General features: G+C 35.7%; 1 protein-coding gene across 2 annotated transcripts in view; it reads right to left on the bottom strand.

The window, feature by feature from the left end:
• PTPRT (protein tyrosine phosphatase receptor type T) overlaps positions 1–25,642 on the bottom strand; it is a 678,367-nt gene that overhangs the window by 163,396 nt on the left and 489,329 nt on the right. For both annotated transcript variants that reach the window (XM_087929083.1, XM_087929084.1), the window contains exons 8-9: positions 19,306–19,602; positions 17,669–17,778 (exon numbers count right to left, since the gene is read on the bottom strand). In XM_087929083.1, coding sequence (XP_087785209.1) covers positions 17,669–17,778; positions 19,306–19,602 — 407 coding nt within the window. The remainder of the gene's footprint in view (positions 1–17,668; positions 17,779–19,305; positions 19,603–25,642) is intronic.

Genomic DNA, 25,642 nt, shown 5'->3' with positions numbered 1-25,642 from the left:
AAAAATTGAATTCCACCCCTGTATGTATTATATATAAATGATATATAATAAAATTCTGAATATGGAAATAAAAGCTCAGAAAAAGTTACGTTGTTGTTTCTTTATATTTCTATCTGAATAAATACACCCAAGTAAAGTAAATTAAGTTATAATGTGATAGATAAGAACAAACCCCCAGAACTATGAAGAGATAAAATTAGATATATAACAAGAATCCACATCCTTGTTTCGATAAGGACCATTTATATTAAGAATAATTTTGTGATAAAACATTCAATCAACTTTAAAACAGAACGACAAAATGTACAATTTAGATTTTCACTAACAGAGCAGTATATTTTCTTCTGAAATTGGGATTTTCACAGCTGTCACACAAGATTATTACCCCCACTTCACCCTTTCTCTACAATAAATATAAGAAGCTATGGAAGGCTTTTGTAGAAAGAAGCCTGGTTGTTTTCCACCTGAATGATACAGTAATATCTCCTATTTTATTGGAGTTATACGCTCAAGTTTTTTTTTAAATAGACTTCTAGCCCCCATTTTCAAAGGGTGAGGGCCATGATAGTTCTTCCCACAACAAGCAAGAATTGTGCTATGTTTTCCAATTACTTATCTATTTGTCTGAGAAATGTGGGTGTCAAAATGTTAGCTGTCATCCTGCACTTTATGTTGTTCTTTTGATGCCAGCTGGATTGTTCTTCATTCAGTACTGGCTGGATTTCTACTGAGCCATGACAGTTCTGAAAATCATAGATTATTAGGTGGTGTGTCTTCCTCTTAATTAGATTTTGTTGTGGTACAAGGCAAGGAGGTTCCCTGCCTATTTTTCTTTTAATCTGGTGTTAGAACTTTTTGACTAGTTATTAGAATTTCAGAAAATAAAAGGCATCACAGTAAGGAAGGCAGAATATAAGACTATACTATAAATGATACATTATATTTTATAGGCAAACCAGAAATGTTTGTTTTTAGCCTGATTTTAGAAACAGATTTGATGACGACACTGTTTCTCTCATTATATACAGGGACTGATCTTTTATGGTATGTTCTCATTTTGATTTTCTTAAATAATTATTTTTTGTTTTAGAATGCATGAAATAATAATAACACACACACACATACACACACACACACAAAATCCAGCGTGAAATTCTGTGCATATGTTAGATGTACAGAATATAAAAGAATATAAACTATATTATATGGATTCAGTGATCTGTTCAAGTCTACAGTATGACAGTTTATTCTCTGTATCCCACGAAATAAATAAATGCATAATTAAATATAAATTATTTAAAGTGTTTTCTCACAAAATATGCAATTTGAAATTTCATTGAATAAAGTACATCACAAAATGCACGTTGGTGCATATGTATATGTCAGTTTAGTGTAATGATTATTTGCTAACCTAAAAATCAGGAAATCATAAATTTTAGGTTACCCTTAGGCACAGAAACCAGTTGGGTGACTTGGACCATTCATTCTCAGCCAGCCAACTGTATAAGGTTGCTTTTGTAAATAAGGTTTTGCTTTCCAGCTCCTTGTGCCTGTCCTTGTGCCCTTGTCAACAACCTTCAATGTTTTGGATTTTGATTGTTGTTTCTAAATTCCAGCCCTGTCTGTAATAAGACCTCTTCATTAGTGATCTAATCATTGATAGGATCAACCTGGCATGTATTACCAAGGCATGGCTGGATCTACAAGGAAGTAGCTGTTTTGGAAATATGTCCAGCTAGGTTTCAGGTATGGAACCAAGGCTTCAGGACAGAAGTGGAGGTATAATCCAGAAATTTCATTTCATATTGTTTTAAGGCAGGGGTGTCTGGCGGCCCAAGGGCCAAATGTGTCACATGCAGGTCACACCCAGTCCAGTTTTACGAAGGGGAAAAACATCACAATACATCCCGTGATGGTAACATGACACCGCGAGTTTGTTCATTGAGTTGGCCTCTCCAGATCAATTGAGATTGTTACTTCCTGATAACACAGCAACCTCTCTTCCTAAGTCTTGACTCCATTTCTGGATTGTAAGTAGAGTTTCCCAGACTTATGGTTTTCAACATATCTTCCCTAGGAGTGAGGTTAATGGTGGTTTGAAAATTCATGGGAATTCAGGGATCCCGTATATTTCCTCAATACTTGGCTTTGTTATAAATCTGGAACTCCCAGTGACACAATAAGTTGGCTCCATCATTGTGGTTAATATTTATTCTTTTCTGCTCTGGTGGTTTGTATTTTTCTTATGACTAATTTAATCTTTTTAACACACACACAAATTTAATTGTTTGTATGCTACCTGGAGTAATTTTTTGTGTGAAATGGACAGTCATATAAACTCGATAGATAATAACTTCTTATGATTAAAACCATGTTTTTCAAGATACTATAAAACAGGGTAGGTTTATACTGGATTGAAATGCAGTTGCCTTCTGGATATATTTGTGATAAATTTTATAACCTGAAAGATTTATCAATGATTATTGGGAAAAGCGGTATGTTCTGAAATGCAATATGAACATGACTCCACTATGCTGGCTATAATGCAATGAGAGAGAGGGAGGCAGGGAGGGAGGAAGAGAAAGACAGAGACAGAGAGAGACAGAGACAGAAAGAGAAACAGATTTGAGACTAATTGTTCAGAGGATAATAACAGCAACAGACTGAAGAGAAAGTTGAAGCAGCTTCAACATTGATCATTTTTCTAGTCTTAATCCAAGGTCTCCTACATTATTTTTCATTTTAAAAGAAAGGAAAGGAATGCTAACTGCTGTATGACATCCAGTTTGGTTCTAACTCAAGGATTATTTCACTCAACTCAATAGTTTTTATAATATCTTTGGATATGTTGTTTTCTGCAGAAGTCTTATATGCTGAAAGGGTAAAAGCCACACATCGCCCAACAGCTATTCATCTTCCATTTTACACTCCTGGACATCATGCCAAGGGGTTGCTGAGGCAAATACTCCTGGAGCTCTGCATGATGCACATGAATGCTTCAAATTGCTAGAAATTGATATCTAATAAAGCTGCTGCCTTCTTAGTCTTCCTGCAGCTTCCAGTTTCCTCTACTTGCAAAATTAGCAAACCATTTTCAATGCATTTTCAGCCTTTCCATGTAGTGTTTTGGTTTAGGGCAGTAAAGCACTACATTTGAAAATACTAGTATTGCATTGTTAACAAAAATATTTCGTTGGCTTGCTTGTGTATTTTAAAGAAGAGAATCCAGAAAGTAAATGAAGATCTAACTGTTTGCTTTCAATGAAAGATAGCACTTTACTGGTAAAACTTCTTCATTTGAGAATTGCAAAATAACCCTCTATAACTTGTTATAGAAGAAGATTTTGTATTTCCAATTTGCAAAGGGAATGTCTTTTGTGTGTGTATGTGTGTGTGTACATATATTATGTTTGATTGTATCACATTCATTTAATTTCCACAAGAGAATCTTCATTGGTGTAACAGTCATTTTACTATTGGGATTACATGAGCTAAAGTAGTAGCGAATAATTGGGGATTTAGTAAGAAGAAATGCAGTTTTATAACCAGCCTTATTGGCACTTGATTACCATGACAGAGGAATCCAGGAGTCTTTAGGAAACACTGCTGACAGCAGAGAAGACCTTTGCCGCAGGCAAAACAGAACGAGTTCCTACAATTCCCAAATCAATGTGATTTATAGCCTAAGGCTTTGTCTCATTATTACTTCCTAGTCAAGGTCTTTAGAACATTATATATTAGCTCCTGATTCCCTTCCCAACAATTGATGGTGCAGTAATCAAGGGAGTTATTGTTATGGGGATTAAGGAAACAAATATCTCTTAAATGAAGACATTTTTACACAGAATTTTAATAGATGGGAAATAGATTAGCACCAAATGTTTGGTCTAACTGAAGTTTAAAAGAAATCCAGACAAAAGAATGAAAGACAAACATTTGGCGAGCAATGTTTAGAGAAACTGTTTTATGTGTAAACATATAATACACAAATAAAGTTTGTGGCTTCTTATCTAGGCAGCCAATTGAGCACTTGTACCATCTAAGTGTCTTCAAATAGACTGACTATATTGTATGTAGTAAGATTAATTATGCGCCAAGGTGATTTTTCAGGTGGCAACTGAATGTTCACTTCTATGAAAAGTGAAATGTTTTCAGAGAAAAACCAGAAAGTCCAGTTGTCTCTTGAAAAAACACCATGGACAACCATGACCTGGATGATTGAGAAGCTACATAGACATTTAAGTTTAATCATATTTTCAGAGATATTTCATGAGGGTTACATTATGACCATATAAGCTGTGCAGAATTAAACGCTATTATCCAAGTTGAAAGATAGAACTGCTTAGTAAAATCAACACATTCTGATCTTATTGTATGCCAGATTGCCTTGATCTCATCTATATCTACAAATTACTGCTCATCATCCAATCATAGTATTTGTTCCTCATAGCACATGATAGGACAAAACTATAATGTAGGAAGGTATCTTAGGAGGAAGTTTTCTATAACCACAGGGAAAGATTTTACATGATGTCTTCACCAGTCTAATTAAATTTTCATTCTTTTCTTGAAATAAATGGAAACGGGCAAAGAACTGTCTACAGTACTGTAGTTAAGAAAAGATGCTGTTTTGATCACTGTTTAAAAAGCTACATTTAACTTCCTTGGAACCCACGCCCTCTGTCGATAAACCTATCAAAATATACCCAAGCTTCAGAGTACAATCATACAAAACCCCAACTGAATAAGATCTAAAGTAATTTTTCTACAGTATTATAAAATGTGTGTAGCTCAGATAATTATTGTGGTATAATGATTAAAGCGCTGGACTAGGTCTGTGGAAACCAATGTTCTATCTAGTTCTCCTTTAGGCACAGAAGTAAGCTGTCATTTTCCCTTTCAGTCCCAGCCTGAAAAGTTGAAAAATATCTTTGTGTCAGTCTGCCTAGGAAAACATGGTAGCTTGTTGAGAATAAGGTTCAATAAAGAGGCTTCATTCTATGGAGGACTGACTAGGATGAAAGGTCAAATTTCCTGAAAATGATATAAACCTTTCTGATCAATTAATAAAGAATTTGCATTGATCTTTTCCACATTAAGCATACCTTACTTATATTTGTGATTTTCATATTTTTGCTTTATCAAAACTCTACGTTGGTATAATATTGTGTCTTAATGCAAGTTCATGCACCTCCCATAATGTAATAACACAGCATTAGTGTTTAAAACTTTAATATTTGATGTTCATCACTGTTATTTTGCTGGTTGTTGTCATGCAAATTCCTGAGATCACAAAGCCCTTTTAGCAAATTTGGAGGGCTATCCCACCAAAGAGCAAGGACTGAGATGTATTAGAAGATGAAATAATCAAATGACAAATAATCAAAACTTGGGTGAGTCATCTTGGAAACAAAACAAAATGGACAATGAGAGGAGTTGCTTTAAACTTCTTTCACCTACTTTCAGTGTGATTAATATGAATTTATTTCTTGCATATCAGTAGTATGTCACTCTGAGCAGGCAATCAATATCTGCTGAAAAAAGAGATTGATACAATCACATTTATATGATTGGTTTCTTATTGAAAATAATGTGGACAAGGTCTAATTAAGATCACTGATGTTTATTTCTCAACAATAGTTAATATTTGCTTTCTTCCAAAATTAGTTCTATTACATTACATGTAAGCCACTGCATTTTCTGTGCTATTATTACTATCTTATACACTTTTCTAAAATAATATGATTTTCATTGGTAATAAGTAAAATTAAATAAAGTGGCAAAGAAATGGAAAATGGAAAAAATAAATAACAAAGCAACTGTTAGCCTCATTGTGATGAATACAGAACATTAGGGATTTCATTAAAATGTCATTACAAACACACACACAACACACACATGCCCATATACACATAGAAAATATTTCTTCAGCATTAAAGGCAATTCTGTTATTCTATTTTCCAAGCTCTGCAACCCACTGACATTAATTCAAAGCTATATATTACAGGAACAGTTTAATGAGCTGGGTTTTTTAAATGACTTTATTGGTGAACAGTCTTGTTCAGTTTAATAACACATAAAATGAAACATATAGAAATTGCTTTGGTAAGATTAAACATTGAGTTGGAGTTGTTCAGTCTTCTGTATGGTACTTTTCTCAGTGCTTCAGGCTTGAATATTTTGCTGTACATATAATTTGCTGGGCTAGCTCTTTATAGGATCTGTTCAAGATGCAGGGGTGGTATTCTACCAGTTCTAACTGGTTCTATAGAACTTCTTGTTAACTTTCTAAGCAATTGAAGAACCAGTAGTTAGAAGAAATCTCCTTTCATTTGTTTCCACCCTTATTACATTCTTGGCAGTATGCCTAGACTTACTGTCCCCGAAGGAGGTTTTTTGTTTTACTTTCTTAAAGGGGAAGGGTTATTTTAAGCCTTTTACACTGCTGTTGGAAGGAGATAATCCCCTGGATATACAGTATTTCCAGCCACATGCAACAATCAGCACTTTGAAGAAATAATTGAATAACCAGAAAGGAGCTTTTAATGACAAGGAACCAAGATGAGTAACATTCAGCAAGGTTTCTTGGCTAGCTGGAAAGATTCAAACATTCAAACGTGAGTTTATATACCCTTTCTGAGTTTTGGTCTCAAACTGGTTTTTGGTGAAGTTTAATTCTGTCCCTGATGATGTTTTATCCTGTGTTTATTGATGGGATAATTTTCCCTATTCAGTTTTGTTTGGAAGGAAAAAGGTTAATCTCTGTTCCTGAAAATAAATTGGGTTGAGAAATCTGGCTAGTTCCTGTGTCTATTTGTTTTGATAAATGGTTTAACAAGCAATAGTTCTGCTGTGATTTAATTATTTGTATTGTGTTTGAATTTTTTCCTGCCTCATGGTTTCTTTTTTTCTATCTGGGAAGGGGGTCTTCCTTCACTGCTTTAGTGGCATCTGGCACTGTCCTTTTTGGGTGTACTTCCAAGAAGCAGGATGCAAGCTTGGCACATTTTTTACTGCCTTTCTGGGGGACATGTGACCTTTCCTTAAATCTAGATAATTTCCTTAGGGTATCTTGTGAGGTGAGTGAGACGAGCTGGTATCTTTAAGTGGTGCATATGGTTCTAAGGATTGCTTTTCCTGGGTGTGCTCTTTCTGGAGAGCTTAAATGACCTCTGGGTTTCAAGAGTTGGCTGCTGATAGTTATCATTGCATTTTAACTATTTTAATTCCTCAAGGTGCTCTGGTACCCTGCCTGATTTGTAACTCTGTCTTGCAGGTATTTTTAATCTAATGATTGGTATTGAGGGCAGCTTTTTTCAAGCAAAGTATTTTTGTACAGGTAATCCTTGACTTACAACAGTTCATTTAGTGACCATTCAAAGTTACAATGGCACTGAAAAAAGTGACTTATGACCGTTTTTCACACTTACAACCATTGGAGCATCCCCACAGTCACGAGAAGCCAGGCAAGGAGAAGCACCCCTTGATGTGAGTGACACTGAGTTGGCCACACCCACCCAGTCACATGACCATCAAGTCACACCCACCAACTAAGCCACACGCACAGAACTGGTTGTTAAAAAATTTGAATCCCACCCCTGTCAAGATGCATTAATTTTTCCAACTAGCACAGCATAATATCATAGCAAACAATACATATTAGAAATTGTTTTGTAATAATGTATCAATACATATAGAATAGGACATTTAAACATGCCAACTTAATCAGATTTTCATAATTTTAGGGCTCAACCTCTGCGATCTACACCAGGACATAAACAATTTAATATAATTAATATTTATTTTAGCTGCAGGAGTCAAACTACTTATTACATTAAATGTGCAAAATGCAAATTCAATGCATTTTTCTGTTTAGTTTTACTTAAGACTGAGAATATTTAGTGACAATCTAAATAAGGCTCCAATAAATGGAAGGGGAAACTTTAACCCTTTCTTGACTCATTCTTTATTTTTTGCCACTCTAACCTTCAGTACCAAAAACACAAATGACAAAAACAATCCCATTATAATGAATATATACACAGATGCATTGATGCACTGATAGACAGACTCAGGCAGAAAGAGTGAATGAACACCAAATTGATGTATGAGCAGCATTCTAATATCTCAGGATCTGCCACAAAGAAGCGGGAGTCAAGCTATTTTCGAAAGCACCTGAAAGGAGGACAAGAATGGATGAAAATAATCAAGGGAAGAACCAAACTAGAACTAAGGAGAAATTTCCTGAGTTAGAACAATTAATAAATGGAATAACTTGCCTCCAAAAGTTGTAAATACTCCAACACTGGAAGTTTTTAAGAAGAGATTGGGCAACAATTTGTCTAAAATAGTATAGGGTTGCAGGAATTGGGTACATCTAGTCTAGTGAAAAGAAGGACTAGGGGTTACATGATAGTAGTGTTTCAATATTTGAAGGCAACCAAAAAAAGGGGAAGTCAGCCTAAGAAAAGAAACAATGGATGGAAACTAATCAAGGAGAGAAGCAATCTAGAACTAAGGAAAATTTTCCTAATAGTGAGAACAATTAACCAATGGAACAGCCCAACTTCAGAAGTTGTGCTTCATTACTGGAAGCTTTTAAGAAGAGACTTGACAGCTATTTGTCTGGAATAGTATGGTTCTCCTGCTTGAGCAGGGCGGTTGACTAGAAGACCTCCATGATACCTTCCAACTCTATCATTCTGTTACTCTGGGTAGTATACAAGGCTAAAACAATGAATATCTAAAATATTTATTAATAACATAAATTAAAGCATTAAAACACTAGGAAAACAGGTAAAACAAAATTTATTCATCTTAGAGTGCTAAAGGAACTGTCTAATGGCCTTAGTATCTTTATCAAAATCCTGGAGAACTGATGAAGTGCCAAATAACTAGAGGAAAAACTTCTAGAAGATCTTCCTATCTTCAAAAAGAGGAAAAAAGGAAGATCCAGGAAACTATTAAGTAGACTAATCAGTCTGACTCTGATGTCATGGAAGACATCAGGAGATATCTAGGACACATCATAAAGAAATTGATATGAAGCACTTTTAAAACAATGCATTGTCTAAAGTAGGATAGTTAAAAACAAACCTTTTCAGTATAACTTACTGTTACTTTTTGATCATGAATTTTGTCAGCATACCTTAGCTTGATTTTAACAAACCATTTGAGAAAGTACTAGCTTCAAGTATGGCATATCTAACTAGTTGGTTTGCTACCTCACGTTTCTTAGGACTTTCCTTTTCCTGCCATAAATACACTGATGTGTTGGTTAAGGAAAAGTAAACAAAAAGTTGGGAAAATGGAAGAGCATGTAGGCAAATTTGGATGTACCAGGCTTGAAGCCAAATCAAACAGCAGCAACTACACTTTAGCTTCAAAAGTAGCATACCCAACCAGCACATCAACTACTCGATCTCCTTAGTGTTTTCTCTTCTCTAGTTCTCCTTGAGGGCTGTATGCCATGGCCAATGTCCTAAGGTCCCATTGCCCTTTCCCAAACATTTCTGCTAAATCAGTATGATTTCTGCATATTGCACATGTGTAGTTAGAACAAACAGATGTTAGAGGTTATTGCATCTTCTTGACTGGATCAGTTTATACAGAAGCCAAACAGCCTTCTGATGGGAATGCTTCAATCTGAAATAATGTGGTTGAACTCAATAGCCTCAATGACCCCTTTCAATTCTATGATTCTATTGTAAATACAGTTCAGATATTTTACTATGAAGTTTAGAAATGTAGACAAATAAAAGCTGCTTATTTGAATGATCCCTTGTTTATTGTAGAAATCAGACTTTTAAGAGAGACATTATGTTCTTAATGCCAAATGTTTCATTGTTTTCACTTTTGGATTTTATTGGAAATTTTGAGCTTTTGTTAAAATAGTTCACACTGATTTAAAATTTGGGAAAGAGTGTTTTATTTTTTGTCAGTCTTGCTGTAATTCTTTGTCTTTCTTTGTAGTATGTGAATATATAAGAGGAAGAAAAGTATATCTGAATGTTCTCTATAGACATCATTACTAGCAAGATAATAAAAGCCAGATCTCCTGGAATTTCAAATTTGGAGCACTAATGTGTTTAATTCTGGAGAATCTAGCAAGATTTTAAATTTGGGAAAAAGTTATTCATTTTTAGAATGTGAATTATTGGGGCATTGTCCTAAATTTTTATTTTCAGTTTTCCTCTCCTGATAATAAGTCTATAGGTGTACCAATACTTGTCCCTATTTCCTGACTGGAGCCTGGCACATATCTTCATTTCAGGCTTTGCATTTCTTCCATCTTAGACAAATATTTAAGGCCTCCACCATAATTCCAAAATACTAAAAGACTGGAAATAGAACAGGCCACTCACTTGCTTCCAAGATAACTACATATGCAAGATTGGACTCACACTTTCTACTCTCTGTGAACAAGGTAGACAGAACTCTGTACTGTCTATCTCTAAACCTTTTCTCAACCTGGATCAGTGTCCTAAATAAAAGATAAGGATAATGGAAAGCTGCTGAGGAGGTACCACAGCATGGTATATCTAATTTCATGGCTTACATTTCATTGCTATGTTCAAATCTTCTTAGATCATCACCAGAAAAGCAGAAGGGGAAAAGAAAGAATGTTTGAGTTAGTATTACTATCATTTCCTCTGAACTCATTCCAGTGTCTACATAACAAAGCTTTTGGTTATCTTATGACAGTCAATAATGAATCCTAAAATCACTGTGATGCTATCAAGAGTCAAACAAAAATTCAGTTTGAAGCAACTGAACTGGAATTCAGTTTCACTGAATTATAGTCATTATGAAAATTGAGCTCCCTATACCCTACAAGAATATATTCATTCTGTTGGCCTGGTGTACATTTGTATTCTGCATGCTCTGGTAAACATTCCGCATACAACAACATCAGATCTGGACCATGAAAGTTGAACACATTCATTTGTTATGGTGGCTTAGGGATTATGTTAATTTTGCTGCTACATATCTCAGTCTGGATTTCTGTTATTCTAATTAATTGGAAGCAGCACTAGTGATGAGTCTGCTTGTAGATACTGAAGCCTTGATTGATGTGATAAACTACTATCTACCTGAAAAGGTTTTGTACTTCCCTTCACTGTTTTTATTCAAGTAGTGGCTAGAGAGTTATCTGATATGGATTCTTGTACTTGGATTTCTGCACTGAACAGCTGGCTGGACTCAGTGGCCTTAATTATCCCTTCCAACATTACATATTTCATTCTCTAACCAGTCTGAGATTTTCATCCAAACATATAGTGACTAGTGAAACTTTATGCCTTGCAAAATTGCCAAAGTACTGTCAAGGTAGTAACAAATTACAGCATTGTCTTACAATTCTAAGCCCCATTGCATCCTGACAACCATCTTAGTAAAAGAAGGAAATAATATGGTTATTGCTTTGCTATGTTTTCACTTGCTACAATAAACCCCATATAGTGTGTAATCCCATTCCAAGAGAATGTGTTCCTGACACAGTGAACTCTTCAACTTTCATTATAAAAATACATTATTTCAAATAACTATTTAAAATATAATCTTAATAGTGCTGTCATTTTTTCTCAAGCACAATTAATTACATTAATTGCTGAATGCCTGAAGTGAATTATCATTTTCTTTTAAATGCAATGCTTCATTCAAATCTGGAAGAAAAATGAGGGAATAATTGAGGAAACAGTATCATGATTATAAACATCTGATTTTAAAACAGAATTATTTTATTCACATTTTGGAATAGTATTATTTAGACTGTCCAACATTTATGTTCAAAGCATCCCTTAGGAAGATTATAAACCCTTAAGAATCCATTCTTCTGCATAAAGAAGAAAAGTCATTAATGCATATGAAAAAGAAATTAAACACAAACCATGTAGCTCAAAGAACAATTCAGCACCTAGAAAATGGAAATTCTTTCTAACTAATATGGATGAGATATTACCTTGAGAGTTCAGGATGAGGTATATAAGTGCTAAATTACAAACATCATTAGAACCTCTCTTTTTCTGGTCCCTTTGAATTCGTGTTAACTCCAATGTCAATCAGTTCCTGAAGTGAGACTTTGGAAGTAGTTTGCCATTGCCTATTTCCTAGAGTTGACAGGGGGCCTGGCCCAATGTCACCCAGCTGGCTTTGTGTCCAAACAAGACTAGAACTAACAATGTGTTCATTTCCAGGCTGATATTTTAACAACCACAACAAACTGTCTCTCTTATTTCTTGTGATATTTCACTGTACTGGATTTGTCTAATTACAACAAACAGATAGGTTTTTCAAACTTTGATGAAAAAGTGAAGAAACCCAAAACTGGTGAGGTGGATGCTGCATCATCTCTTTATCTTATGAGCTGTTTTTACCACTGGGACAAATGATGAGAGATCTCACAGCTGTCCTGTCTGATTCTCATCTTCTCTACAGTTATTTAAATAAACTCTGTGAGATTCTGCATCATGAAAATGAACTACTCTCTGAACTACTCAAAATTTCCGCAACCAGTTCTCCAGAACTGGTCAGAACCTGCTGAATACCACCTCTGCCTTCTCTTCCTTCTGCCAAGGATTCACACGCAAATGGATTGTGTTCGCAAAATGCAGAATAGGCACGAGTATGAAATTTATTCTGCTTTGTGCAATAAAAGCAGCCTCAATATAAACATATAAATATCTGTTCAAATACACTAATAATAAATTCTTGTGTTTGTTTTGTAATTTTGACATAGTTTAAACTAAACTAAACTAAATCCACCCAGTGTTTAATATTGAAAATAATTTAAAGATCAGACTGAAGATCTATCCTATCTCAGCTGTTCAGTTATTTTCATTTTAAACTGTTTTGTTTCTACAGTGTTAACATTTGAATGTGTCTCTCCATGATAAAACCATATAATTATATCGTATCTCTATTTTATATCTGTCACTTGTCAGCTTGTTTCTCTAACTATGTTTTATGATGGTTTCTTTTTTTACTGGTAACCTATGTCTTTATCTTATCAACATCCCTTTCTGTCACATCATTTACCACCTAACTAATAGTTATCTACTAGTTTGGAAATGATTCTGCCTACATATATATTTTGCAATGTGTGTATTAATGCCTTCATATACTAGTGGACATATTTTGTCATCCCCTTCTTTCTGAATTGAATGAATTACCAAAAGAGAAGGGGGAGGGAAGGAGAGAGGAAGGCAGGGAGAGGGAGAGGGAGAAAGGGAGTGGGGGGAGTGGAAATTCAAAATTTAAAAATTAAGCTGTGCTTTGGATATATTGTTACCTATCAGGAATTATATATAGCAGGGTTAGGCAATTGATTTTCTCACGGGACACATAAGAAACTGGGACTGCTGTGGACAGACACTGGTGCTCCCCACTGATTCCCCCATTGCCATGGCCACAGCCAGACAGGGACAGTCAAAGGGATAGATATGGCCAAAGGGCCGTAAAATACCCATATTTGCTCTATAAGATAAGTTTCAAGCACAGAGCCCAGAGAAAAACATTAAGGCTCTTTAGGACATCCACATCATTTCCAAAAATATTTTTAAACATTCATGTAATCAATATAATTTACATATTCTAATGCCCCTTCTAAAAATTATGTGATATATGAATCATGTTATATATATTAAATTATGTGAACAATTCATCCATTTTATTCCCTCTCAGAGGTATAAAAAAAACACCATATTCACCTATATATTCACCTGAGGGTCAACTGGCTAGACAAACACTTGTACTTCAATTTTTGTAAATTGGATTTACTGGTCATGAAAGTTGAATTTACTAGTGACTGTAAGGATGGACATTATAATTAGACTCTATCTGGGACTGAATATAACCTTGAGAGGATGTGAATTATTTATTTTTAATTCAAAAAAAAGTATATGCTGCTCTTCAAGACAGGCTTTCATAGGCTGGCATATAACATTCTCAAATTTCAATTTAAAAATCTCTCAAGCAAAGCAAACAGTACAAACAAAGATATCAGAAATATATTAGATTTTGGAAAATCCATTGCAAAGAAATCATTCATTAAAAAATCTCAGAGAATAACAACATATTTTCCTGACCCTTGAAGGGCAGTAGGAAAAGGCACCAGATCACAGGGGAGAAAATCCTGAGCTATGGGACCACCAGTGAGACATGAAGGCACTTTCAATATTAGCTTGAGGATATGGCAAGGAACGTATGAAAAAAAGTGTTTCAACAGATATTGGAATACTAAGCTATGTAGAGAATTAAAAATTAATACCAATAATTTATATTAAGATAGGAAACAAACAATTATAGACATTGGTCTAAAAGAGTCAAACATTAATTTTCATTCAGTATACTTTCTATCTTAACTTCTACTGAGGTTTCTATCTTGTGTTTTTCTAGGATGTGTTATCTTCCTTAGAAGGGGAAAAACATGGGGAATCTGGCATTTCACACGTGGAGAAGCTGAGATGCTTCCATTATGGAAAGAACAAATTCAGATCCTATTACTTCCAATTCTGATATGGAGAACTTGGATCAGGGATGTTTACAAAATTAGTAAAACAAGTCAGTGGAAGCACTACAACAGTGTAATTGAAGATTCATTTCTTCTGTGCTTTTGTTGCACAAAAGAGGAAGGGTTAGGGTTTCTATTGCATTATTATGGCTATCATTTTGATTTTTTTTACATCCCAAGGAAATTCCTTTCAATTTCCATATATACAATACATCCACAACTAACTCTGATGAGGATTTAGCATTTTGTATATATTAAAATGCTTATATAGCCTAATTTCACCATACCTTTCTCATATAACATACATAACAAAGAAGTGATGTTGGGATTGTGAGTTCAGTGTAGTTTATCATGAGAAGAATGCATAGCAGAGTTTCCTTCAAATGCTGGAAATCTTGCTTTTTTCTAATGCATAAGAAACAATTGAAGTGTGCAGTTGTAGGTTCTTTCTCGAATTCTGCAGTATCAGACACTGTCTGGTTTGCTATTGCAAAGATGTGCAATGCAGGTCAATATTTCATCAGAAATGTTTTCACTTAGAATCACAGAATCATTGGGCTGGAAGAGCCTCAGAGGTCTCCCAACCCCCTGCCCAAGGCAGGAGTCCTTATATCATCCAAGACAAATGGTTGTCCAATCTTTTCCTGAAAACCTCCAGCAGTTGAGCACACACAACCATGAGAGGCACCGATTAATCATTCTCAGCATCAGGAAATTTCTCCTTATTTCCAAGTTGGATTTTCTCTGACAAGCTTCTACCCATTGTTTCTTATCCTGCTTTCAAGTGCTATGGAGAATAAATTGTTCTTCTTTTCCCTGTGACAGCCCTCCGAGTATTGGAAAACTGCTATCAGGTCTCCTCTAAGTAGACAAGAACTAGTATCTTTTTAGAAATATTTCTGTGTCAATTCGACTCCCAGAATTCTCTTCAAGATATAGCACATTATCTAAGATGTTTCTGCTTGCCACCCAATAGATTACATCCAACGTAAATTCTTTTGTTGACAAAAAAGGGGATGTCTTTCCTCACTCCCTAACAGCTCCATCGGAACTCCAAACTGGTACTGCCCTAAAAGTGCTCCTTTGGCAGTCCCCATGGGGCTCTCACCCATTTTGTAGATGCTGCTATAGACAACTGAGTTTATTTTGCTGCCATACATAAATATCTAAAGAAAAAAGTCAAGTTTCATTTTTTTTCTGGCTCAACTTTACAAACATGATCTTTAGGGTTTTTTTTTTTTTTTTTGCAAGAATATAGAAGTAGTTTTTCAAAAAAGTAAAAAAGCCTATACAGGTAGACTTCAAATTATTTAGTGACCATTCAAAGTTATAATGGCGCTGAAAAAGTGCCATTTTCACACCCGTGACCATTGCAACATTCCCATGGTCATGTGATAAAAATTCAGACTCTTGGTAATTGACTCATATTTATGACAGTTGCAGTGTCCTGGGGTCATGTGATCATCTTTTGTGACCTTCAGAAAAGCTAGATTCATTTAACAACAGTGCCACTAACTTAACAACTGCAGTGATTCATTTAACAACTGTGGCAAGAAAGGTCATAAAATGGAGCAGATGTCTCATTTAACAACAGAAATTTGGGGTGCAATTAATGTTCATAAGTCAAGGACTACCTATATTGTAATTTCTCCTGGTAATTTTTATAACACCAGATCATCCAAATTCCCATTGTAAATATTTCAATTACATTAAAATACTTAGTTCATAGAGTTTTATTTTAATTGAACATCTTTTGTAGAGATGTAACTTGCTATTTAAGTACTGTTATTCCAGTGGCAATGATACTGTCTGAATTTAATTTCAAGTTAGAAGCACTGCATTCCTCATCTTGTAACCTAAAATACTCTGGTCTGCAGTATAAAAAACACAGTGGAGAATGTCTACTGCACAGATTGCTAGTTGCAGCAAACAGTGGAAGCTTTTCAGTGACATGCACAAAGATCCACCGAGACTCCGCTGAAAGCATTCAACTCAATTTCTTCCTTTGACCCAAACCACTTTGGAAAATCATGTTTCCAGATGTGAAAGGCTCAGCATATTAACCTTGCTGCAAACCCCCAACCTTCTGCCATCTGCTTTTATAGCAGAGGCATTTCAATGAAACTACTGTAGTGATAAGAGACACTAAAAGTCAACACAATACACAAGATCATATTCCATTTTCAAAAGTCTTTCACTTGTTGTATCAACTGAACCTTTAAAGAAAACTGCAGGTAGAAAATACAGTATAATTTTACCATTCACATTTCATCTCTTCTTGTCAGAATATAGGAATTAAACCATGACATGCAGGAGATTCTAATCTTCATTTTGGCTTCCTGATTAAAATCACTAATTGCTATTAATTGCAGCAATCAAACTAATATGGAAGTTTTTGATTTTCACATGGCTACATTCCACAAAGAAAGACAAAGGGAGATGACATAAATCCAGATAAATACTATCTTACTCTCATAATGCTAAATCGTAGCATTTTAAGAACTTGGGACTCTCGGTTTCCTGAAAAAATCATCCCAACATACAAAGAATATATAATGTCTATCTTCCATTCTCCAGAATTCCTACTACAATGAAAAAAAACCCTTCTATATCTGATCAATGGGACTGAATCGCATCTGGTAATTCAGGCAAAGTGAAGACTATATCCAGCACAGACCAGATTTGCAGTAGACTTCATTATGTATGCAGTAATTACACTTCAATCTCAAATTTGTGAAGACATACCAGTTTGAGAAAATATTTGCTCTTAAGATTTGTGACATTCATTTTACCTCAGTTCAGCTGTAGGTATGTTTGCATTGACATACCACTATAAATTATTCTCATTGCATAACTAGGATTTCTTTATATATCTACTACTATGCCATCAATTACAAGCAAAAGTAAAGAGCATGAGTTTTATTTGGTACAAGCATCAGGGTATTTGAGTTAAGGAGTTGTAAGACACTAGTAATTCAAATCCTTTCACTACAATATATCCTTACAAACCAATGCAGAACTATTCACTCAAACACTCCAATCCTTTTAGCCAAGTGACAACATGCCATAATAATTAACACTCCAAAAGTAACTATAAAATCCATCATATGAATAGAAGGGATAGAAGAAGCACACCTTGAGGCATTAATTTTATCTTACCTCATAGAGGGTAATTATTCCATTAGTTTCATTTGGTGGCTTCCACTGAACATAGATCTTCTCTTCAAATGGTCCTCCCTGAATAGATTCAAGGGGAACAGTTCCAGGAACTAAAAATAAAATGAAAAGTTTGTAAATCATAATGTTTCATTTTTTCTCTATAACCTAACATTAAAATCAGTGTACACTCCAATTTTTGACAAAACATTGTGCAATTTTTCCCAAACCACATACATATTTGTGTGCCACAATAATATGAATGCACTGTAAATAACAAATAGTCCTCCCTTAATAATATTGAGACCTGAATTTCCATTGTCAAGTGACACAGTCATAAAGTACAATGGCATGTGACTGCATCACTTGGTGATAGAAATTCTAGCACAGGGGTGTCAAACTCATGTTGCCACGGCTGCATAATGTGATGTATTGGAACTTTCCCCCCCTTCACTAAACTGGGTGTGTGGCCAGGAATTTGACAGCCCTGTTCTAGCACTTCTGGTTGCCTCTATTAAAATGAAACACCGTGGGTCATTAAGCATGAGCATATTGTGGTCACCATTTGTAACCTTCTGCCAATCTTTCCATTGACTGTAAGAAAGCAGAAAAGATTACTGCAAATGGCAATCATGTAACCCATAGGGACATTGAAACTGAAATAAGTGTGGGGATTGGTTGTAACTACCATTCATTCAGCACCATTGTAAGTTTGAATGGTTACTAAATGAGTGGTCATTAAGCAGGGATGTTCAATAGTGAGCTGTCAAAATAAAACTGAAGTTCTTAATTTTTTTGTGTGTTCTATTAATTAGGTCAGCAATCCCCAACTGTCCCAGTTTTGTGAATGGGTGGTGCTGGCAGTGGCAGGCAGAAAGGATGGTTTCGCACAAGCAGTATGCAAGTGCACTTGCACCCACAGCTCAATTTGTGCATGCAGTGGGCATGCATGGAGCTTTGCACACACATATGCATGCCCACTGCTCACAGCCCAGGGATGGGGACCCTTGAATTAGGTTACTCACTTCAATAAAGAGATATCTCTTATCTGGAGGAGTTGGGCAGTTTAGAAATATGAAATATAAATATGTTTAATCAACATATCTTTAATTCCTTTCCTTCTCTTACCCTCCTGGAAGAATGACATTTTAAATAAATAATGAGTAAATAGCAGTAAGGAATAACTACTGCTATTCAGATACCTAGTTAACACAGTATCTATTAACCCAAAATAACTTTTTTTTAAATGCAGTAATCATCAACTTTGACAAGCCCTTGAACATTAATTCTTAAGCACACTTTAAGCAAACCCACCTGAAATATTTTGACACATATTTAGAGAAGACAACCAAAATCTCCCAACACATACTGTATAGTTATTGATTTTCTTAAGATGTAATCAGAACGAATCCTCCAAAAAGCAAAATGGGAAGCTTCATTATGTTTAGTATTAGCTATAATTTTACCCTGCAACAATTTTCAGAGGTTTATTTCCACAATATTAAATTTTAGTCTATTTTTGGAATGAGCTGTGAATCATATTGGTTGAATTTTTATCTACCAGTATAATCTTATTTTAAGCAGTTTTTAATTTGCTTTCATCCCCAAACAATTTAAATAGTAAGAACTTTATTTCTTACCATCCTCTTCTGTTTGAACCACCAATTCTTCACTCTCCATCTTGCCCTCTGGATTTGATAGAGCCAACCTCAATCGAATAGTCATGAAGGGGCGCAATCCTCGCAGCGTGTAATGTGATGATGTCTGAATTAGTTCCTCTGCTTCATATTTCTGCTGGTTGAATATATACTGGTAATGAACTGTCAAGTTATAGCTGTGGCAACGAGTCACAACATAACCAAAAGGTTCCCACTGCAAAGTCAACTGACGTGATCGGATGTCTACAACCTCAACATTCTGAGGACCATGGACTGGATCTGTGAAGGAAAAACATGTCATGCTTTAGTTAATTAAAAATGAAAGCATCTGATGGATTTGCATGTGAACACTGGACAGAGAAACTTACCAGCTTCCACTGGAATAAGCCTTGCAACAATACTCAAAGTCTACTGAGCAATAGTGCTAACTACCCTGATGTATGCTAGTGAGTCTTGGACTGTATACAGGAGGCACTCTTGGCAATTGAACCATTTCCACATTACCTGCCTCCACAGACTTTGGAGGATCTGGTGGCAGAACAAGGTGCCAGACACAGAAGTCATCTCCAGAGTAGAGTTCATACCTTTCTGATTAAAGCCCAGACATGCTAGGCAGGCCATGTTGCAAAGATGCTAAACCACTGCATTTCCAAAACAACACCTCTATGGTGAGCTGTCTCAAGGAAAGTGATTGCATGGGGGACAAAGGAAGTGATACAAAGACACACTGAAAGCTTCTCTCAAGTCCCTGGATATCAACCCCACCTCCTGGGAAATCCTGGCACTAGATTGATCAACATGCACCATGTTGATTGATCCACCAATGCTGCCAGATATTTAAAAACAGAAGGACAACCATAGCACAAGAGAAGCAAGCACTCCGCAAAGCCAGAGCTGCAAATGCTGCAATAGTGGTGCCCACACATGTCTGCCCAACAAGTGGCAGAACATTTCATGACCATATATGTCTTACCAGCCACCTGCAGACACACTGTGGACAGCCCATAACTCATTGGATGTCAAGGTCCTCTTTGAAAAAGATGGACAAACATCATCATCTTATTTGGAACAAGTGTCTTTGATAATAGCAACTGATACCCTTAACACCTAAAAGCTATAATATGCAAAGTGCTTTACACAGGGATGCTTTGAGGATTGCTAAGAAACTGCTTTTTATATAGAATGTGAGAGTCCATTTGCTCATATTTAAGAGCTTTTGTGGCTTTATAACAACACATTAGCAAGCATTGCATTGGCTGCTCATAGACTTCTGAAAACAATTCAAAATGCTGGTTTTCCAGCTTTTTATGCTTTGGATCTTAAGTATTGTCTACTTCAAACAGAGGTTTATTATGTTTTCATTGTGCAAAAGGATAATTAAGGTACATCCATCTAAGAAGCTCAGGAGGACAAAGGAAATTTTCTTTGCTATAGCTCCTGTGCTTATGAATAGCCTTCCCAACTCCCAGAGTTTGGCTGGTGCCCATTTTGATGAGTTTTTGAAAGACCATGAAAAAGATATTGTTCTGTATTTTATGTTTGATTTGTTCCCATTAGATTGGGTGTCAATGGAAGTTACTAAATGTATCATTTATTATTGTGATTGTTTTATAAACTAGCTACTTTTGTTTACAAATGCATACATTTATTTATATGATTTATAAAGCCATTCACCCCACATAATAGATATTGGGAGGCTTACAAGGTTAAAACAATGCATTCCTTATATGTAAATCACTAGTAGTCATTCCACACAACTTAGGTTCATATCTTTCATTTCATCCTTTAATTCATGTCTTTACCATTTGCATTCCATATATCACTGATGCAAAGTGTGCAGCAAACTGTTAAACCCATAGATATTTACCACTACTGACATCACGGCACGAGTCAATCAAAGTATTCATACACTTTTTAGCAATTCAGAAAAATGACCTAGGTTAGTAACCTCAATTCCACCCATACACTATACAATAAGGGCAGTTCAAGTCAGTTTTGGCACAGCTTCTCTGGTATATCAGAAATGAAAATATAACCCAAGTTTTACTCCAAGCATTTCAAATTGAGCAACCATTTTAAAAGCTAATATGTTGTTGCTGACACCTCACCATGTAGCAGGTAGATGCAATATACCCACCATCAGGAAACAAAACAAAGCTATTCTTCTAATTTGCTCATAAATAAGGAATACATCCTTTGAACAACTGCTGCACTGTTTCTATCTATAGAATTGATGCCAATAAAACCTATATTGTCGCATTTATTTTAAATGTGTTATTTTTTTTAACAAAAAATGATTCAACAGTGTAAACATTTAAAATCAGTATTTCTCACATGGAGGGAAAGCAGTTTGTGTTGGTGAGACCATTTAAAGAAATATGGAGGTTATTCTTGATTTTAAGATATATAGCAAGGACCTTAAAGTATCATTCTAATTAAATTTGCACTTAGATTAAACTGTGGTTTGTCAGACCATGGTTTGCTGAATAAACCACAATTGTTTTGTTACCCAGAGTATGTCCACAACACAAGTTTACATTCTGTAACACTAGCTTTGCAAAATGCATTGTGCCCAAATTAAAAAAAAGTGCAATACTATTGTAGCAACAAATTACCAGATATGAGTTAGTAATCAGAATGTAAAATGGGGTAAGTAATTGTTTTTGCATTCTGTGCTAACCAGAAATGGCAACTATTTCAAGTTTGCTTACCATATGTGCTATAGATAACCTTAAACTTTAGAGTCACATCATACAGAAGGGAAAATAGCAATGCATTAACAAGTAGAGTTGTTTAACATCTTTTCTAAGTTTGTTATTCAATTGTTAGATGGCCTTCAACCAGTGTAGCATGTGTTTTGAAAATCTGTCACCTGCAATTAATCATCCTTTAATCAAGGAAACTGGTTTATCCATGCACTCAAAATAAATGCTTTAGGAATTTAAATCCTGATTTGGTTGAAATAAGGTCCAACATTTTCAGTTTCATTCTGAATATCTGTTCAAATGTAACTAAATATTAAATGCACATGCTTCAGTTAAACTAGTAGAGTTTTCTCATGCAGAGATGGATAGCTTTTCTAAACCCATAATTCCCATAATACTGAGGAAAGCACAAATGCATAGGTATAAAAAGCAATTAATCAAAGAGGGTTTTTTTAGAAATACAAAATGGTAAGTGCAAAAATAAACATTTTTTCCCCAGCTGAAATAAGTTGCTTTCCTGCATCATCTTTTTGATCTTTTCTTTACAGAATAAGAAAAATGATTATTTTGGCAAGTAATAGGAAATTAAAAATATATTTTTCTGTATAAGAATAACAACTAAAAAAAACATGTACAGAAAACCTGTTACCGCTCAATGTGAGAGCCCAGGAGACAGTTTAAATAGTATATGTAACTCACTTCCAGAACAAGATTCAACCACTATGCCTAAGCTATTTGGATAAAGTATGCATGCTACCATGGCATTTCTAATGTATCACTGTATAATCTGAAACCAATGTAGTCCATGTGAGTGGGACACTAGGAACTCAATCAATTTGTGCTAATGATCTTTTTCTTTCAGATCCTTGCAGATGGGGAGTTGGCTAATGAAAGCAAACCTGGACTCTAAAGATGTAGAGAACCTACAGAAGTTTCTTCTTCACACTCCCTTGAGCTTTCTTGTAGCCACAGCAGTCAAGAATTCAAAGCTACATTCAAAATAAAATGTCTCACCAAGGAACTCTTCTGAAGTGGCAATTTGAGCATTGTTCTCCAGTTCTCACATCATCAGTCTCAATAAACCTTTCAACTTCAGCTGTGAGCATAAAAGCAACTCCTTATTGATGGAGTCTCTGCTTTGGTTCTTTTCCCCTGGGGAAAAAGGGGTTTCCAATTTGAGGAACCAACCTCCTTTTTCTGCTTGGACAATGAGTTATACCAAGGCCAGGAAATGTAGAAAGATTGGGGGGGGGGTCTGTTTATTCAGGCCTGATAAAGAGTAATCCAGCAGGTGCTTTCTCTGCAGGATTCTTTTTGTTGTCCTTTGCATTTGCCATTTTCCTTGTTGTCTTCTCCAACCTCATACTGCTTCTTCATCAGAGCAGCCTTTCTGCACAGCAGGCAGAAAGTCTGTAAACATACTTACTCTGTTGCTGTGTGTGAAGGAGTGAAGTTGGGGTTGTTCTCTGCTCTTTTCATGGTAGGCATGAAGACAAGGTCCTCCCTATCTCCCTCAAGCATTCACCATTCCATCAGAACTGTACTAACAGGCATCCAAGATGGTGCTGCTGCTGCTGCCTGTGATAATTGAGCCACATCAGGGGTGGGATTCTACTTGCACTTATTCGCTAGAACCGGTTATTAACATTCTAAGCAGTTCAGAGAACTGGTTGTTAGAAGAAATTACTGGGCTAATCCTGCAGGAAGGAAACATTCTGGTGTTGCTTACAGAAACTGCCTCTCCGTTAACCCTTGTTATGTTCTTGGCAGGACTAGATTTCCTATCTCAGGAACTTCTCTGGAGTTTTTTTTCCCTTCTTTTGCTGATACTTTGCTTGTGTGGAGTGACCATTCAAAGTTACAATGGCACTGAAAAAAGTGACTTATGACCATTTTTCACACTTACGGTTGTTGCAGCATACCCACAGTCATGAGAGGCCGGGCGAGGAGATGCCTGCCTCAATGTGAGTGATATTGAGTTGGCCACACCTGGCTAATAACATGACCACCAAGCCTCATCCACCCAGTCACATGACCACCAAGCCATGCCTACCAACTAAGCCACACCCACAGAACCGGTTGTTAAAAATTTTGAATCCCACCCAAGCCACATCCTCATGTTTTCAAGGATGTGCTGGTCCAGAGGCAGCCTCATCCCATCCTGTCTTCTGAGCTTATAAAAACAAACACCAAGAGTGGGGAAGGGGAGAGTGTAGCAGAAAATGTGATAAGCAGGCAGCACACAGATGGGGAAGCAAGGGCGACGTCTGAAAATTGGCAGGCAAGAGAACTTTCATTCAACTGCCAGGATCATAAGCTACAATGAGCAGCATATCCTGGTGGGAATCCTGCCTGGAACTTGGAGCCTTGCCTGGAGCTCAGAATCAACCAGAAGAGGAGTAAACCACACTGAAACAGCACTTCATTCCAAATAGTGTAAGAACTTTGTAAAAAGACAATATATGCTATTTTATAAACTTTGAGACTTTTGTTTAAACTCAGCATTAAGACACAATATAAAGGATTGAATATTAGACATATTAATGGAACAATACCATCTTGCAAAGTCCTAGAAGGGCAGAATTAACCCAGTGTAATAGCCTGTTGTTGGAGAAGGAGTGTGGTACAATAAAATATTATGTACATATGTGCTATGCTGTGTTGTGTCCTTAGAGAGGCAATATTTCCCTTCATTGCAGATACAATAATATATTTATTGTACAAATCTAAGTTATAGCATAAAGGTAAAATGGCAGAGCTGAAGAAGCTTCTTGAATGAGAAGTGAAATGTCTTCAAAGAAAAAACAGAACGTTCAGGTGCCTCTTGATAAACTACCTTTGGAATAAAAATTCCCTCAGCTCACACTTAACTTTTGGTGACTATATGTATATATATAATTTTGGAGAAATAATTCAGATATTTCCCATTGCCTTCTTCTGAACTTTTAAAAAATATTTATATTTATATTTCATATTTCTGAACTGCTCATCTGCTTCAGAGGGACTCTTGGCCATGTACAATTAAGGATCAAAATATAAAACAGTATATTCAAATTAAATGTTAAATTGGTTGACAAAGGCAAAGAGCGGGCTCTCATTTTACCAAACAACTCATGACTCTGTGCTCCTGTGGGCTCCCCATGACAGGCCATAGAGTCATGTTTAACTTCTATTTCTTCATGTAATCTGAAGATTTTCTGATGCTCTCCTATTTCAAATATTTGACTTATAACAGTAAGCATAGGTTTCTGAATCTCTTACTAATAATCTGTAATACAATTACTAATATATAACAACATCCAAAATAAAATTTTTCAACACTGGGGAATAGGAAAATAACAAAGACAATTTACTATAAATTAACCAAACTATAACTAAATCAAGATGGGATCAAGGCCCAAATCCTTCCGGAAGAGGATTTGAACAGTTTTGACCAGTTTTTGGAAGATGGGTGGGAACAAATATATGTCCACTGAAAAGTTATTTCAAAGCCCTCTCATTTTCCTAAACGTGGGACACTGCTATAAGTATTTCTTGGAGATATTGAACTGGCCAGGCAAAATGCATTAAGAGAATGTAGTCCTTAATTAACATAATGAATTGAAGCTTAATTA

Source organism: Pseudonaja textilis, chromosome 3, assembly GCF_049901715.1.
Source record: "Pseudonaja textilis isolate UNSWEBS1 chromosome 3, rPseTex1.2, whole genome shotgun sequence".
Lineage (NCBI taxonomy): Eukaryota > Metazoa > Chordata > Lepidosauria > Squamata > Elapidae > Pseudonaja > Pseudonaja textilis.
This window is presented reverse-complemented; position numbering and strand designations above follow the sequence as displayed.